Source organism: Schistocerca piceifrons, chromosome X (assembly GCF_021461385.2).
Source record: "Schistocerca piceifrons isolate TAMUIC-IGC-003096 chromosome X, iqSchPice1.1, whole genome shotgun sequence".
NCBI classification, from domain to species: domain Eukaryota; kingdom Metazoa; phylum Arthropoda; class Insecta; order Orthoptera; family Acrididae; genus Schistocerca; species Schistocerca piceifrons.
The window spans coordinates 51,348,028-51,367,730 of NC_060149.1; the positions used below are offsets into that span (position 1 = coordinate 51,348,028).

Genomic DNA, 19,703 nt, shown 5'->3' on the forward strand with positions numbered 1-19,703 from the left:
CCCAGTTCTAAGCAAGGAAGGGAAAGCAGAAAGGTGGAAGGAGTATATAGAGGGTCTATACATGGGCGATGTACTTGAGGACAATATTATGGAAATGGAAGAGGATGTAGATGAAGATGAAATGGGAGACACGATACTGCGTGAAGAGTTTGACAGAGCACCGAAAGACCTGAGTCGAAACAAGGCCCCCGGAGTAGACAATATTCCATTGGAACTACTGACGGCCGTGGGTGAGCCAGTCCTGACAAAACTCTACCATCTGGTGAGCAAGATGTATGAAACAGGCGAAATACCCTCAGACTTCAAGAAGAATATAATAATTCCAATCCCAAAGAAAGCAGGTGTTGACAGATGTGAAAATTACCGAACTATCAGCTTAATAAGTCACAGCTGCAAAATACTAACACGAATTCTTTACAGACGAATGGAAAAACTAGTAGAAGCCAACCTCGGGGAAGATCAGTTTGGATTCCGTAGAAACACTGGAACACGTGAGGCAATACTGACCTTACGACTTATCTTAGAAGAAAGATTAAGGAAAGGCAAACCTACGTTTCTAGCATTTGTAGACTTAGAGAAAGCTTTTGACAATGTTGACTGGAATACTCTCTTTCAAATTCTGAAGGTGGCAGGGGTAAAATACAGGGAGCGAAAGGCTATTTACAATTTGTACAGAAACCAGATGGCAGTTATAAGAGTCGAGGGACATGAAAGGGAAGCAGTGGTTGGGAAGGGAGTAAGACAGGGTTGTAGCCTCTCCCCGATGTTGTTCAATCTGTATATTGAGCAAGCAGTAAAGGAAACAAAAGAAAAATTCGGGGTAGGTATTAAAATTCATGGAGAAGAAATAAAAACTTTGAGGTTCGCCGATGACGTTGTAATTCTGTCAGAGACAGCAAAGGACTTGGAAGAGCAGTTGAATGGAATGGACAGTGTCTTGAAAGGAGGATATAAGATGAACATCAACAAAAGCAAAACAAGGATAATGGAATGTAGTCTAATTAAGTCGGGTGATGCTGAGGGAATTAGATTAGGAAATGAGGCACTTAAAGTAGTAAAGGAGTTTTGCTATTTGGGGAGCAAAATAACTGATGATGGTCGAAGTAGAGAGGATATAAAATGTAGACTGGCAATGGCAAGGAAAGCGTTTCTGAAGATGAGAAATTTGTTAACATCAAGTATAGATTTAAGTGTCAGGAAGTCATTTCTGAAAGTATTCGTATGGAGTGTAACCATGTATGGAAGTGAAACATGGACGATAAATAGTTTGGACAAGAAGAGAATAGAAGCTTTCGAAATGTGGTGCTACAGAAGAATGCTGAAGATTAGATGGGTAGATCACATAACTAATGAGGAAGTATTGAATAGGATTGGGGAGAAGAGAAGTTTGTGGCACAACTTGACCAGAAGAAGGGATCGGTTGGTAGGACATGTTCTGAGGCATCAAGGGATCACCAATTTAGTATTGGAGGGCAGCGTGGAGGGTAAAAATCGTAGAGGGAGACCAAGAGATGAATACACTAAGCAGATTCGGCAGGATGTAGGTTGCAGTAGGTACTGGGAGATGAAAAAGCTTGCACAGGATAGAGTAGCATGGAGAGCTGCATCAAACCAGTCTCAAGACTGAAGACTACAACAACAACAACATTATATTTTTAGGATTTGTTTTTGATGGAGTTTGAATATTGGTGTTGGAAGAAACTAGTGTTCTGTGAAAATAGTTGATGACTGCCAGAGGATATAAAAGCCATTCTGGACAATCTTAGCCATATGATTCATAACTTACAATTGTCTGCCAGTAGTACTTTTAATTAAAACTTGTTTTCAACTGTTGTTTGTACAGGGCACTATCACAGAAGCTCTATGAACTGAAGAACCGTATCCAGGATGCAGTTGTTAGTCGTGTTGTAGAAGATTTTGTTGACATTAGCACTCCTCTCAAACAATTTACGGATGCTGTCCATTTGCCTGAAGGTAGGCTATTAAAAGATTAGTGCCTGTCAGAAACAAACATATCAGGTTCATACTCCTTGGAGTAGTCTTCAGTTTCACAGACAGAATAGTTCATCGTATTATTATTACTTTTCTTTCATGTCTAATATTGAATTAATGTAGAACTTAATATGTTTGCAAAATACCCTTACTACATTCAGACTCACTCACTTGCAAGTACAGTATTACAAACTAGCTTATTTTATTTTATGTAAATTGTACAATGCTGATAGTGTTTATGTTGTAGCAAACATATTATTTGCTAGCACTAAATGATAAGACTTCAGTCATATCACTGGTCTTCCTTTAGTGTCATTAATAATGTTTCTTTTTGTGGATCCAAGACTTTCAGTTAACATCAAATTGAACAGCAAAAGAAACAAAATTGAATTTCCTACAGGTCAGGCTATATCTGCGTAAATTACATACCACCATCTACGTCACTGTCATCAACTATATCTGCCATTTGCATGTTCTATTATGTAAACTTTTTTACGGAATTGAAGAAAGTAAAGGTGAAAATATTGAACACTTAGTATGGTTGTAGCTGATTCAGTGCTGTGTTCACATGTTCAAATTGACAATAGTAATTGTCATTACTGTCAACAGGATGATTAGTTGAGGGCAGTGTATGTCATAAAAAACACCAGTATAGTTTAAATTCATTACATCCTTGGAATTCCATCATGGATCCATTTTCTTCTTTATGGCCATTCATTACATTGTGCTAATGATATACAAACCTATCAGTGTATCAAATGCCACCCAACACATAAAAACGGAGATTTTCTCACAGACAAATATTTGAATATATAATGCAAAATTAATACTACTTAGAGAAATAGAAAGTTTTAAGTTCACAGTCGTCCATAGATGGAGTCATTTTGGATAGGATAATTTTGGGTACTGGGCCATGTCATTGTAACTACTAAAACAGCTAAATTTGCTACCATTTCTGACTGACTTGCTGCGGTCCTCTTCAGGGTGGTTCACAATTTACTGCCATGAAGAGGACCACAGCAAGTCGAAAAGTTCACAGTTTAGTTGTTTTAGTAGATGTAATGACATGGCCCAATACCCAAAATTATTTTATCCAAAATAGCAAGTTTATTCGTTCTCATATCACGCCTTAGTTTGAAATCAACCCATTTCTCCTTGACTTTATAATGCTACATAACACTTGCTATCTATGAAATGTACATGGAAAAGGCAAAATGTAAATGTTCACTGGCTGAAATTCATATTGTCTAGAGATGATGTAATGTGTGATGCTAGTTATCACATTATTCATGCTTTTTTAATCTCTTCAGCAAAAAAATCACTTTTAAAACAATTACTTCACTTTATTAACAATTACTTCTCTTCATTGCTACCATGGTTGTGCTCTAGGACTGCTCCCAGTGTAAAGACCATGAGCAACCAGTGCCTAGGCTTCTCCAAAAACATGCTGCTTGTGTCACAGAAAGTAGTTACTAACTACAATGTACTATGATTTCCCCACATTCTGACATTTTGAGATTAATCGCAAATGCTAAAATAAGTACTTATAAAATTTCATTATTCTGAGCTACTCATTGCGGCATATTGTCCACGTTATGTGACAATTGATAGAATCATGCTTACAGTCCCTAAGAGCTCCGAACTCCTGGCGGAGACAACTGACATGCACAACTAAGTTCTTTTAAATCTTCAGAGATAGAAGTTGAAGTAATACACATGTACTTGAAAGTCGTGTGCATCAGCAGTGTGTCGTCATCCATGAGAATGCACCTCAAAAGAGTAATAGTGTGAACTTCCGATAGAGCCCACTACTGGTGAGTGCCCATTTAAACTCTGCCATGCTACACTCGCGATCAGTTACCGTGTTATTACTGCTTGCACACATTTGCCTTATCTTATTATGTACAGTATATGTTATGGTGTTTGGCATACATGCCACAGTCTAATAAAGTTGTGCTAATTTTCTTGGTTGTGTTGTGTGACCAAGTCACAACACAAGTGGTGATGAGTGTGAGATTGTTCTCAGTGCACTTTTCAGTCTGGTTGGTCCTCTGTTGTGTCTACAATGTGTGATGGTGCTACTGATGAGTTTTTATGCCAGCTAGTTGATCAGCAAGGGGTTCTTACTGTGTCTTGCAGCATCTCAGTCAACAGCAAGAAGCATTCGCCACAGCGTAACACAATGAAACCAAGGTATTGCAAATGCTCACCTCTGTTTTGGCGAATTGGGATCTGTCTCAATCTACGTCACCTGCTGCATTGCTCCCTACACCTCGGTTTGCCTGTCGCTACCCTGGTTGTTTATCCCTTGCCATTTCCGGCTTCTAATGAGTTTGTCAAAGAATGGAAAACCTACAAAAAACATTTGTGGCAGCATATTCGTGCATTTGGATTGACTGACGTTACCTTATGCCGTGCTTTCTTTTTGTCTTGTTATCTCCTTGCATGTATTAACTCTTTTGCCAACTGACCCTGCTGCAGGATCTGTCTCTCCTCTTATTTGATAACATGTGCAACCTTGTTTCAAAATACTATTGTTATTGTAAGCAGGCACACATCATTGCCACTTGAGTTGTTTTATCAGTGTCACAAGAATCCAGAACGTTCTTATAAGACTGGGAGCAGCTGAGCTTCATGGTTTTTGCCATCGTTGTCACTTTGTCACTGATGTACATAAGGAGTCATGTGGTAACCAAATGGTTCATGATGCAATCATTTGGTTGGGCCCCAATCATGAGGTTCATGAGCAGGCTCTCCAGTGTGAAAACCCCTCCCTCTCCAACGTTCTGGCTATTGCAAAATTGTTCGAGGTTTCGAGGGCTGCGGGTACTCAAATTGAATCATGATGTGAGGCTGCAGAAGTTCAGTTGCCGTCATCTGCTCACCCACCATTTGTTGGACAGTTCACAGGGGGTGGTATGGTGGCACTGGTCCGCACATGAGCAAAACTTCATGGTGGTTGAGCCAACTTACTGTGGCAGCCACAGTTCCAGCAGCAGCTCAGCAAGCCTGATAATGAACAACAATGCAAGCCCTCTATCCTTCCCTCTTGTCCATCATGTTCTGTCACTCCTGATAGGTTGGATTGCCCTAAGAGGTGGGCTATTTGCCACCAGTGCAACAAAACAGGCCACATGACTCCTGCTTGTAACGCAAAATTCCAGCAGCCTATTGCAGATACTGACATGGATGTCAATTGTGTATTGGCATTCTCTATTGCACCCAATAAGCTTTTTATTGATGTCAAGGTTTATCAGAAGGTATTGCATGTGCAAATCGACACTTTTGCTGCCTTGTCACTACTCAACTTGCAAACCTACATGGACTTGTGTTCTCCCCCCTTAGCACCAGTGTCACATACGTTAGTCACCTACAATAAACAAAGCCTTCTGATCTTAGATAGTTTCTCTGCCCCAGTCACATATAAATCTTTGGTTTGTCTGCTGACTTTTCTGGTGGTGAACAATGCACACACTGAAAATTTGTTTGGTTTGGACACGTTTAACCTTTTCGGGTTTACTATTTCCGATGAAGTTAATCTCGTCTCTGATGAAGTGCTGTATACACAACTCGACTCTTTATGCTCTGAATTTTCCACCCTGTTTCCTGTGCTAATAATTTCAAAGCCCACATCACCATGGAACCTTCGGTAAGTCCCCATTTCTTTCAGGCTCACCTGGTGCCAATGGCACTCTCTGAACAAGTCAAGGTGGAGCTCAACCGCCTCCCAGCCTCGCGAGTCATCCAACTGATTGAATCCAGTGAATGGGCTGCCCCCTTAGTCATTTTCAAGAAGCCATCGAGATGGTTACACCTTTGCGCCAATTTCGAACTTTCTGTCAGTGTTCATTATCTATCACTGTGTCCTGGTGAACTTTTTCCTAAGCTCATTGGTGGTCAGTATTTTTCCAAGGTCGACCTCTCTGATGCATATTTGCAGCTTTCCATTGATGCTGACTCTCAACAGCTCTTGGTCGTTAATACGCCTTTTGGCTTATATCAGTACTTGCATTTACCATTTGGCATGGCCACTGCCCCTGGTGATTTTTCAACGGTTTCTCGAACAACTCACAAGGTCTGTGCATGGCTGTGTCACCTGTCTTGATGATATTGTGGTCTTCAGCTGCTCCTCTGCTGAACAATTCAATAACTTATGTACGCTCTTTTCAGTGTTACAGGCCACCATGTTAAAATGCAATTTGGAAAAGTGTCACTTCTGTCACACACCAAGGCATTAGCCCAGTCATGTTTTTTGGCCTGATTTGGATGGTTACATCACTCATTTGGTTATAGCATGTTCTCAATGCACGTCACAGCAAGCTGTCCTGCGGGCAATGTTGTCTCTGTGGTCGCAATCTTCACAGGCCTGGGACTGACCACATCGATTTCGCCTCCATTTTCCTAATGCATACTGGCTAATAGTAATTGATGCAGTCTCTTGGTTCCCATATGTTGTTCGTTGCCTGTCAACTTAGACATCTGCCATTGTGGCAGCCCTGTAGAAAATATTTTCCGTCGAAGGAATCCCAGAAACGTTGTTATCTGATGACAGTGGTCAATTTGTGTCGCAAGAGTTTGCCTCCTTCAGCAAAGCCCACAGGATTTGCCACATATTCGTCCTGTCCTTTCACCTGCAGTCCAGCAGTGAGGCTGAAACTTTGATTAGAACATTCAAAACACAAATGAAAAAGTACATGAAGCGGTCCCTGTCCAATGTTGTCTTAGATCAGTTTCTATCTGACTATCGGTTCACACTGTTTGGCAACAATGGTCCTGCCAAACTACTCAATGGACATCAACCCCAGATGCTCCTGTATGTCTTACAGCCAAGCCAGGGCTGCCAACTCGTGCAGCCATCACCTGTTTCAGCCCAGGGTGGCTGTCTGGGCATGCAGGTTTGGTTGTCACCCAAAATATATTCCCACCATCATCTCCTGATGTCTCTGCGATGTCTGCTTGGACAAGGACCTCTGTGCATGTTGTTACGACCAGTTGCGCCTGTGCGTGGACAGCTGGACAACCCTGGTTGGGACACCAATATCGCCTCACCAATCTGCATTGCTAGATGGACTACCTGATGCAGCTGGGTCCCTGCCCCCCCCCCCCCCCCCACTCCGTCACCAGCAGATGAACCTGGCGCAATTTTCCAATGCAGCCGCCATCCCCACTGGAGCCGTCTCCTCCACCTCAGCTGCCAACTGTGCGGTCACCACCACCACCACCACCACCACCACCACCACCACCACGAGGCCCTGGACCAGATGCAGACATAGAGCTCGCCCCAGCATCACCTATCTTGCCGTATGGATTGACATGAGAAGGCAGACTGCAATGCTGCCCACACCCTAAGTACTCCAACCATACGCCCCAGTATCAGCACGTCATCTCAGTCAGAGCCTCGTGAAGGAACACACCATGGACATCTCGTTAATCCGAGCTGTTCCTGAAGGAAAGAGGAAGTAATGCACACACACACACACACACACACACACACACACACACACACACACACACACACACACGAAAGCCATGTGCATTAGCAGTGAACTGTTATCCGCAAAAGTTGCCTTGGAAGAGCAATACAGTGAACTTTTGATAGAACCTGTGATGGGAAAGTGCCTATTTAAATCCTGCTGTGCCATGTCCACTCTCAGTTATCATGTTATTACTGCTTGCATACATTTGCCTAATCTTATTGTGTTCAATGTATGATATGGAGATTGGCATACATGCCACAATGTAATAAAGTTGTACTAACATTCTTAGTTGTGTTGTGTGTCCAAATCACAAAGGAAGTTGATTTTTGCAAAGAAGAAAACAGCATTTGTTAATACTGTTGTTAATGCTATTTATTTACAGAAATAGTGCCATTTTGTGTGAATAAATAGCATTAATAACAGTAGCTGGTTGCTGTTTCCTTCTTTGCAATAATCAACCTGTATTTTGTACATATCCATGCTCTCAAAATGTCAGTTTTCACAAAAATAGCCATATTCAGAACATCAGGGAGTGTTGTCTGCTAGAAGTTAAATACATTACAATAGTGTCATAATTACTCTCTCTCTGCAGAGATATTGCCCAAATCACAAATGAGAACTAAAAATATCTCAGTATTCAGTCAGAATTTAAAGAACAACTCGGAAATTTACTTACAATGCAAAAGCAACACTAACTTCAAACAACCACTTGAGAATGAAAATGTGTGTTCCCGGTGAAAATTCCAGTATAATTAAAAAATATTGAGAAACAATGGCCAAATTTTTCTGAAATGATTTGTCTAAAAGTAAGAAAGTTACAGATTAGAGAAGCATTTGACATGCGTTTGGATGATGCACAAGATCATACATCAGCTGAGATGTTCATATGCTAGTGGTGTAAGGAGATCTCTGAGTGAAATTCTACCAGACAAGAATCCTCAAGTACTCCTTAAAATTCTAAAATTGTAAGTTGAACATTGAACTTTAAATTATCAATCGGCAGTTCATTTGCTGTACATGATTTTTGAGCATCATTCAAAGATGTGTCAAATGTTCATTAATCTGTATTATTTCTTACTTTAGACAAATCATTTCACAAAACATTTGACCTTTCCTTGAAGCTTTGTTCAGAAAGCATGAAATAGAATGTATTTCAGTATCACTCAGTATTGTGTTGTTACTAAGAGTGTATAGATAAATGGGAAGCAGACAAATTTCAATTTATGTTGTGATTTGATATTTTTGAGACTGCATTTACATAGCTATCAGCAGCTGTTTGTGAAATATTTTCATTTTCCCTGAAATAACTAATTAAATTTTTCTTAATTGCCCTGATTTCTTTCGAGTAAGTAAACCTTTTTGTTGCTGCAAAACTACACCTGACACTGATCAGTTTGATATCCCCATTTGACCATTTCCCAGGCTTCACTTGGCTATGAAAATTCGGACAAAAATCCATTGTGTAATTTCTACAGAGTCTTTGTTTTTGCTTCACTCAGACATTTGACGAAGAATAAATGAGAAATAAATAATATATGACATCATCAAGTAAGACAAACATAATAAACTCTTAATTTCATATATGTACAGAAAAATCTTAAACTAAATGTTAAATACAAGAAAGGTACTTAAAATTAATTTCCAAAACATGCTAATTAATCCCTGTGCATGAATGCATATTTTACTTGCACCCAGTTTGAGATTTTGAAAATTTTTAAATGAATGGCTTCTCTCTCAGATAATTTGGGGAAACAATAAATTTTATGACACAGTTTTACCAATTAATAAAATTTTGTGAATAAAAATTTTTGTTCCTTTAGGACTACAAATATATACACTTTGCACCACTGTAGCATGTTATACTTTTTGTGTACTCTGCTTTCAGTTTTGCTATTCACAATACATACTATTCAACACTCCCTGATTCTTCAGGTTTGATCAATCTTAGTCACTCACTGTGTGCAGCCCTATGCTGACTGCTCAACTTCACAGAAACTTCAAGTGTATCCTTCTGCCTTGGTGAGCAAAATGTAACTGTACAACAAACATAAGCAGAGCATCATTATAAGTCTGTGGCCCATTCATCTATCCCAGTTTATACAAATACTTGGAGAGACCCATAAATGCTAGACAAGCTATATTATTCAAAAAGAAAAATTTACTGTGACAACAGTCAACAATCAAAACAAGACAAACTTATGCAATTCACAAACCAGCATTTGGTATGGGATTTAGTTCTGAACCTCTAATGAAAAGTGCCGTACAACTCCCAAATGTTATGTTACAACAGACATCTCATCACAAATAAAACCAAAAATTCCCTCACTTCCTCATATATCACACAAATATATCTTTTTCTCCTCTCAACTGTTTCCCATATATAAACTGACAAATGGCACAACTTTCCTTCAGACTGGTGTATATTAACCACACACAAATTAAAATCTGTGTTGTAAAATCACTTCAAAAGTACATTTGACACATGCAAGATAAAATGTTGAAACATTACCCTCTTAAAATGATAGAAATCTGTTCCCTTCCAAAATTACAAAGATATCCCCACTTCAGCATCCATACTTTCTTCACAGCATGACAGTAAACACATAACACAAATTAAAGAAATTATGTGGGCACAGATTAACTAATAACATCCCCTGAGACCTAAAGAAACACTTCAGAGTAGTCATCTTGATTAAAGCTCCCAATATTCTTCTGCAGCCATTTGTGCTTCAAAACAAACTTTTCATTTTCCTTACCATCAACAACATTTATCTTGTCAGCAGAATGTGATGTATGCATTTCAGCACAGCTATCATCTCACTAATTACTGTTTTCAACAATGACATTATATACTGATTCGACACAATTGGTACTAACATTTACAACAGTATTGCGTGCATCTGCTACTGCAACTACATTACATTAAATTGAAAAACATACATTTCTACTATATCAGGCTCACCAGTGTGTGCCATAGCTGTGAGATAGGCTGAATGAGGAAGACACTTACTCCACCTTTCTGCTGGTGCTCAGATGGAGTGCAAATGAAGCCTCTCCTTAATGCGCTATTTCTTAATATTGTGTATCACCCCACTGACTTGAGGACCGGAGCTCTGCAGCACCTATCTGCTTATTGATCATTGCAAACACAAGCACATCATTTGTGCTCTCTGTTATACATGTGTATAAGGGACATCAAGTGCATTCATCAGGAAAGGATTTATGTCAATCAGTTAGTCAGAAAAGAACTACCATTTACTTAAAAACACAGTGGCTTCATAAATTGGACATTAAGGGCATAGCACTTCCCCAGTTATACTTGAACGTGACACCAAAGCAAAGAGAGCCAAAGTAATACTAAGCATGTACCTTTAGAGACACACTACATTTACCACTATCCAGTCGTTGCAAGTTTTCTCTTCAGCAGTTATCCATCCTAATCAAGAATACACCAACACAATGCACTAGTGTGTTGAAGTCTTGCTTCAGAGTTGAGGCAAATTGTGGAGTTGTGCAACCATCTCTAAAACCAGTGGATATGCTTAAATCAGCTGCTTGAATTCTTTAACTTTGCCAGAGCTGGACTCAGCATGATATGTTATCATACAATAAGACAATAGTATAGTGGCCTTGCTTAGTTCTTGGAAGGGGAAACTGTAGAATACTAAGACTACTGGCCATTTCGTTTTTCTGTCTAGCGCTCCAACACAGACATCCATCGACTACCCAGTTACAATGCCTTCACTTTAAAAACACAAGAGGCACCCCTACTTAAAGCCTCTGTTGTGATCAGCATCCTCCATGTTGAATAAATCTTTGTCTGCAAAGGCCTTGTCACACAACTGATTAACTGTCATCACTTTCAGTCTCTAATGAATTAACATCACATTCTTTTTCTTTTTCTGAGCTGCTAAATTCAGTGGCAAACTCAGGATCACTAAATTCATTCTTTTTGGAAAGCATTGCCTAAACAACAATACTGGAGGGAATCTGAAAGCAGGACTTCTGTTCTGGAGTATCCAAAGTGGCACACAACGAAGATGATATGTAGTGGCCAGAACCTCAACCAAAATGAACAGCCAGGCTACAAATGTAGTACCAGATGCTCTTTAGTGGCCAAACACTGAACTATCAGTATTGAAATGGATATAAGCTGGATTTTATTTTTCCGAAGGTCTGTCCTTAAGTTTGCTGAATGTTCTCAGGACTTTAAGTTTGTGTCAAAATAATAAAAACAAAGTAACTTGGGGTTTAATGTTTAAGGGGTTAAATCAAGCACATTTTACTCAGTAGCATGTTCTGCCACTGGATGGTCAACTTTGCTCTTTGCCACAGTTTGGTGGTGGCCATCATTCTAGTGGACAGATGATTGGTGATCATGCCCACATAAAATGCTGTGTGGCAATTGCACCAGAGCTGGCTTATGGCATGACTGCTTTCACGCATGCCCCTGCCTCTGATGAGTTAGGATATTGTGTAACAGGCCTGGAATAGGAAGCACTGGATGGGTGCTTCATGCAGGTCTTGCCCCTGGATCTTCTACAGGGATATGACCCATGCAGCAAGAGGTTGAGTGTGGGTGTGGCATAAGGATGAATTAGGATATTGTGTAGATTTAATGGGTGGCAGAATACCATTTGGGTGGGGTGGGAAGGGTTGTGAGTAGGATGTTCCTGATTCCTAGCCACAGTGATAAACAGTAAAAGCTGTGGTGAAAGATGTGTTTCGGTTGTTCCAGTCTGGGTTGTTATTGGGTGCTCCTTTGCAGTTGGCTCTTGGGGTGGTCATGGTGATGGGGTACATTTGCTCTGCAGGCTCGCTGCTGGCATATCACCCCCCTTTGCTCATTGGGAGCTGTATTACATTTACACTGCAGGGTCATTGCTCACTGGGAGTGATTACCCTGCAGCTGTTAACATAGCTATCAGAGTCACACATGGCACTGCTGGAGTGACCTTGAAGCAGCCAATTATGGCTCAAGTTTCAGGACATGCACCAATGACAGCAGCTTGTAAGAAGAGCCTGCTGATAGGTCGTAGTGAGCAGCAGGCTGAGCAGCAGTAGTGCAAGTTAAATGGACCAGTAAGACTCAGTGGGTGTATTTCAACATCGCCAGCAAGCAGTGAGTTGGGAGCATAACACATCCGTAGTGGTGTGTGACGATATGGGATGGGGAGTCTGTCTGTAGACTGGATTTGTTTAGTAGTACCTATCTGTGAAGGCCTTTGTGAGACCTTCAGTATATTGGGCAAGGAAATTCTTATTACTGCAGATGTGCCATCCACGCATGTCCAGACAATATGAGAGTGATTTTTTTGTGAAAGGGATGACAGCTCTCATGATACAGATGCTGTTAATGTTTAGTGGCCTTGATGCAGACAGGGGAATGGCTGTAACCATCAGAGAGGTCGAAGTCCTTGTCCAGCAAGGTGATCAGTTGGACTGAATAGGATCAGGTTAAACAAATGGGAGAGAAACAAATTTCCATGTCACAGGTACTATTGAGCCACATCCCCTCTCTCTTGTTGCCACTTCTGTAGCTGTTGCTTTAAACTGCTGACTACATTTGCACATTCTCCACTATATGCATCTATCCCTGGCCATGGTACACAGGAAAATGAAATCCCACCATGTTGACACCTTTTACTATAGCTTTACTTGTTACCACCTTTGCATTGCAAATCTGCTTCTGCCAACTCTTCATAACAAATTTAATGAGTGCCTGAACTTGCTGCTTCACCAATCACATAAATAATATACTAGGTACCTGTACCTGTAATAATACCATTTACATCAAAACCATAATCGGGAGCATTAGTCCTAGCAGTGACTTCATGAAAATCTCTTATAATATCATTCACACGATCAGTATTTTCATCCATTAGATTACACTATTCACTTCCACCTCTCTGTAATGAACAGTAGCCCAATAACACTAGCAATTTTCTTGGCACAAGGTTCATAATTCATAGCATCAGCAAGTACTTGAAACTGATGCTTCACCCCAAGGTACATCAGCTTCAATGACACTTGAAATAGCACATTTACAATCAGCAACTTCATCAAGACAATCAACATTGACACACAAAATATACACCATCTTGACCTCTCTATCTGTGAGCGTATGCTGAAAAGTAAAGCCTCTGAATTTTTTATGTGAAAACTCTTAAATATTTTTAAATAAAACAAATGTTAATAACATTCTACATCTTCTTTTTTCATGTCTGCATACTTATTTTAAAACATAGTCACCCTGACGACGAACACAAATCACCCAGTGAGAGACCAGTTCTGTTGATACTTCTATTGGAAGCTGTTTGACTTTGTTGACAGAGCCACAACCTCTCGTCTGCTTGCACTGCCTCATCACTATCGAAGTGAATACCTCAAAAGTGTTTTTTAAGTTTTGGAAACAGATGAAAATTGGCTGGGGAAAAGTCAGGACTGTATGGAGGATGATCAATGACAGAGAACCCAAGGTATCTGACTGTTGCAGATGTCACAGCACTCGTGTATCACCTGGCATTGTCGTGCTGAAGAAGAGGGTGGTCAGTGTGTGTACAAACTCTCCAAATTTGTGCTTTCAGTTTCCTGGGGATCTCATAGTACCTTGCAGAGTTTATGGTGGTGCTTTTAGATATGAATTCCAAATGTACCTCTCCACGTAAATCCTTGAACACTGTGAACATGACTTTGCCTGCTGATTGCATTTTCTTGAACTCTTTTGGTGTTGGCGATCCTTTTTGGCGGAACACCATTGATGCTGTCTTGTTTTCTGGGTCAGAATTATTAACCCAGTTTCATCACCTGTCACAGTGCTGATAAGGAATCCATCACTGTTGCATTGAAAATGTGAAAGAAATTGTTCACAGATGTCCAGTCTCCACTGTTCCACGTCAGGAGTGAACACTTGAGATACCCATCATGCACACAGTTTTCTGTAGTGTAGCTCTTGAATGCCAGCCTGTACACACTCTTTGTAATATGCCACACTTACCTGAGAGGTGTGTGTGTGTGGGTGGGGGTGGGGGGTGTATCGGATGTTTTTCGCTGATGAATTCATCAACTCAGTTCCAATGAATTTCAACAGTTGCCATATGCTATTTCCACTCTGAACTCTGACACGCATGTTGAGGTTAGCCCACTGGTTGCTTTATTACAAGCATGAACAACCCAAAGTCACACATTACCGATATCTATACAGTCATCACCATACATAGCTTCTTCCATGGATTTCAATTGGAGGCACATTTCCTATGGTTAGAAACTTGATTGCAGCACTCCATTTCTTGCGCACACCACCATGTTACACACTACAATTCAGAATCGTCTAGCAGCAGAGGGTTACAGCTTAGGTCAGTGAAGTGGGAAAGTTGGCTGAGTAATATACGCAACATGTAAAACCTTAACCAATATTGAGAACAGAATAAAAAAACTCGGAGGCAATACTTTTCAACATGCAATCGTGCATGGGTTCTTTAATCAGCATGTCTCTCCTGGTCTTTTCCCAGGCTCAGTGATAAAATCCTACCTTAGACCTCAGCTAGGGGGGTACCTACTAGTTTCCTTCATTTTGAGGTCAATCTGATCTGTCAGTTGATCTGTTGATGTGATCGTAATGTGACTGCTGTAATCTCTTCTATTATTAGGTCCTCAATTTTTTATCATGCCATCATTCAGGAAACCTGTGTTGAAATTTCTGTCCCATTTTGTCCATCATGATTTCTGTCAATGTGGACATATTGCCTGCTATTTCTAAATGGGGAAGTGCTGTCCATCTTCCCTACATAATCAGTTGAATAAATCTACAGTAACTCCTGGAGTATCTAAGAAATCCTGGGTGATTTTCTCTTCAAAGTAGAAGTAACAATTAATAGCACTATTAGCTTGTCCAAATCATCCAACTTTTCAATTTTCCTCATAAAAACATCTCATTTTCTTTTCATATCTGTATCTTCGCCCATTTAGAAAATCATTTATAATTATAGATTGTTTTATGTCTTCCCTATATTTATTCAGAAATCCTCTCTCAGAATCTTTGTATGTAAGAAAATTGTCCCTATTATGAATTTGCCTGTGACAGGGTTTCTCCTTTCATGCCCCCTTTGTTTACTTAATCTTTTGCATGTCACACATGCCATTCACAAGTTTGTCTATAAAATATGCAATAAAATCAACAGGGTGATGTTTGCCATCATTATTATTGAACCAAGTTATTGGCAGCATATTTACAATGTTGCCAACATTTCACTGTTCCCTTTTTGCAATCTTTGACTCAGCATTTCTAATCTTTTTTTACATTACAGTATTGACAACCTGTAATTTATTCACAGTGATTCCTACCCCATTAACAGTTTCTGATATCGCCGTGTGACTCCTTTCTAATTCTGTTTTCAGTCTTTGTTTCATTTGGAATTTTCAGCTGTGCATTTTTCACCCAGCTTAACAATTTCTTCCCTTATATCTTATTCTATCTAACACATCCCTGTGCACTTTTTCTCTATTTCTGATTTTCGCTTGGGTTCCATATTGGCCGGCATCGTTTTCAAATTATTCTCCACATACTAAATACTGTTTCTCATTTTGCTCATGCTATTTTTAACTCTTTGTCCATCTGTTTTGATTAGGTTCATAATTACTCACCTTGCACTTGTGTGCTGTGTTCAGTTTCATTAACACTTCTCTGCAGTTGTCAGGAACATTTATAATTTCCTTTGTTGTATTTGAATCTGTATAATAATTATATTATGATGTTTGACCCCACGTCATTCGCATCATTGCTTGTAGATTATTATTGTTCTCCATTATTGCAGTGAACACAGAAACTTTGTAGCACACTACAATAAATACTCCACACGTGCAAATGTACTCAACTTTCAAAGTCTTTATGTCCGCTGCTGCTATATGTAGCATTGGAAGATGCTGCTGCCCTGAATCTCCTGTAGTCTGCATCACAACACACTGCTCAGCGTTAAACATTCACTACATGGCTAATGCTACAATCTCATCTGCTGAAGTCCAGAAACGCTGTTCTTGCCACAACTTTTGCTGCTAGTGGGCTGTTCTGTGTGCCACTAGCTCTCTCTGAAATCTGGATGTAAAAGGAAAAAAATGATGTTCACTGGCTACAATTCATGGTGTGTAAGAGATTATCTAATGTTTGATGCTAATTATCATGTTACATCCTGCTTTTTTTTTTTTTTTTTTTTTTTTTTTTTTTTTTTTTTTTTTTTTTTTTTTTTTTTAAAAAAAAGTGCATGCAGCTCGTTGGGCAAAAAGAAAATCACTGTTAAAACAAATACTTCACTTTATTGTAATCATGACTACACTCCTGTACTGCTCCTAGTTGAAAGAGCATGAGTAACATATGATAAATATACAATTTTAGTATATTCTGGCTTTCTAAGATTAATCATAAATGCTGCAGTTAACAATCCTTAGTGCAGCACAGTTATTCCATTCTACTCCTGATGGAAAATTCTCCGTAATATGTGACGCTTGGATACATTAATGTTCAGAACTTCGGATGGAGACAAGTGACGTGTGTATAATATCTTTGAGATATTCAGAGATTCTCACAATGCTGTCTGGTAATATGTATGTTACTGTAATCTCATAACTTTAAATCTCCGTGAGATAAGTGGAAGTCATTTTGGCTGTATTTGTTTCTCACTTGTCTTATTTTCATTACATACCTCTTACTTGCTAGTATCCTTAGTCAATATTATGAAAAGGATAGAGGGCTGATCACTATATAGAGGAGACATTAAGTCACAGATAGGCACAATGGGAAGACTGCTATACATTTAAGCCTGACCACTGTCTTTGGCCACTGAGGCCGGACTCCAGTCTCTGGCTGCAGCAGCCAGAAACATCAGTCTTGTATGTGTGCATTCTCCTTGTGTGAATGTGTGTGTATTTTCTAGTTCAGAAGAAGGCCTTTTGGATAAAAGCTTAAGTGTATGTCTTTTCATTGTGCCTGTGTGCGACATCATCTCCTCACTATGGTGAATATTGATCTGTCCTTTTCATAACACTTGTTATTCTACCCTGGACTTCCCATTGTTTGCTGATATCTTTGTGGTAGACATGTGGTCTTTTCTCTTGTTCTTTTTTTGTACCACCACTGAGAATGTCATTCTCCTCCTCCTCCTCCTCCTCCTCCTCCTCCTGGGTGATATAGCTCTCCATACTAGTCTATATCAAACAAACCTCTTCATCTCTGCATAACTATTAGAACATGTATTCATTTGAACCTGATTACTGTGGTAAAGCTTTGGTCTTTCTCTACAACCCCATCCCCAACAGATACCAAATTGAGTATTGCTTGATGCCTCAGGATGTGTCCTATCCTATCGGAAGATTCCTTCTTTTTGTCTTTTAGTCAGTTTGTGCCATAGGTTTCTTTTCTCCCCAATTCATTTCTTTAACTCCTCAGTTATTTGATCTACCCATCTAATTTTCAGCATTCATTTGTAGCACCACATTTCAAAAGCTTCAATTCTCCCCTTTTCTGAATTGCCTGTCCTCCACATTTAACTTCTGTTCAGGGCTACACACTAGACAGGTACCTTCAGAAAACATGTAGTTTTAATTTATGTTAGATGTTAACAAATTCCTCCTTTTCAGAAATGCTTTTCTTGCTATTGCTAGTCTACATTTTATATCCACTCTACTTTGGTTGTTGTCATTTTTTTACTGCACAAATAGCAAAACTCATCTAATTACTTTAGTCTCTTAAATACTAACCCCATTCTCTCAGCATCACTTGATTTGATTTGACTATACTGTGTTACTTTTGTTGATACTCGTCTTAAACCACCTATCAAGATACTGCTCTTTAAAGTCCTTTTCCATCTGTGACACAATTACAATGTCATTAGCTAGCTTCAAACTTTTTGCTACTTTCCACTGAACTATAATTCCCTTTCCAATTTTCTGCTTGATGTTGTAAATTGCTTGCTCCGAAGTACAGATTAAATAACACTGGGAAGAGACTGCAATGCTGTCGTTACCCCATGGTCAACCACTGCTTCCCTTTCGTGCCCGTCAACTCTTTGTAACTGCAATTTGGTGTTTGTACAATTGTAGATAATGTTCTGCTCCCAGTATTTTCTCCTTGCTATCTTCAGAATTTTAGTTATCATTATCAGAAATGTTCTCCAAGCCTAAAAATGCCATAAACATAGATTTGCCTTTCTTTAACCCATCTTCTAAGACAAGGCATGGATTCAATATGGACTCATGTGTGCCTACATTTCTCTGGAACCCAAACTGATCTTCTCCTTGGTCAAATTCTACAAGGCCCCCCCCCCCTCCCTCCTCCCCCCCCCCCCCCCCCCTCTGAGTTATCTGGGCAGAGCTCATGAGCCACTCTCACAGCTTTAATTCTGCCATCCCCCCTCTCTTACTTGCTGAACTTTACAGACACTCTCCTTTCCACCTCGATTGGGTAGCATGCTGGGAAGGAAGGAATGCTTGCTCATACATAATTCTCACCAGACATATTCCCCATGTTTTTGGACCACTTGGAGAAGCAGTTGGCATTGTGAAGTTTTGATATAATGAAGAAGTATTCCATGTGGTGCACTAGTGGTTGTGAGGACTGCACTGCCCCACCTTACCCAGAATTCAGGCACTGTGCAAGTGGTGTTCAGTGAATTGAAAATGTAGAAGATTTTGCCAGAAAGTGAGAAATATGTCTAATAACAAATTCAGGTGTTGTAAACATGTTGAGGAAGTAGAACACTTCGTTTCTGTGCTGTTTCATTAGTCTTTAACTCATGTATATCTACATACTAAATTATGCATCATGTAACACAAATGGTATTACAGATACTCCGGGTGCTGAATACAACTTCGCAGAGAAGGCTAAACAACTGCAGAATTTTTCAAGCCGTGCATCAAAAACTGCTCGAATGGTTGCAGCTGGTGGCAGTGGTGGCAATAAGAAGTTAGCTGAGGCACTGCTTAGTTCGGCTTCACAGGTATGATTTGGTAAATCTGAATAATTATTTTTCAGATTGATATAGAGAGCATTTTCATTTGATATGTAGACAGGAGCGGTTGACCCTTACTAGAACTCACTGAAGCCATGCAGAAAAAAGCAAACCAAATTATATTCACAGTATATTAAAATGGAGTCTTTACTGCTTAGTATTTTGTTCCAACTGAATTGCTTCTATGTCCTCCCTCAATCCAACCTGACAGGGATCCCAAACGCTCGAGCAGTAC

At 39.7% G+C, this 19,703-nt stretch overlaps 1 protein-coding gene across 1 annotated transcript in view; it reads left to right on the plus strand.

The window, feature by feature from the left end:
- The window catches only part of LOC124721847 (vinculin), a 302,703-nt gene that overhangs the window by 131,737 nt on the left and 151,263 nt on the right, over window positions 1–19,703 (plus strand). Inside the window, exons 10-11 of the mRNA XM_047246978.1 lie at window positions 1,844–1,974; window positions 19,305–19,456. Of these exons, the coding sequence (XP_047102934.1) occupies window positions 1,844–1,974; window positions 19,305–19,456 (283 nt within the window). The remainder of the gene's footprint in view (window positions 1–1,843; window positions 1,975–19,304; window positions 19,457–19,703) is intronic.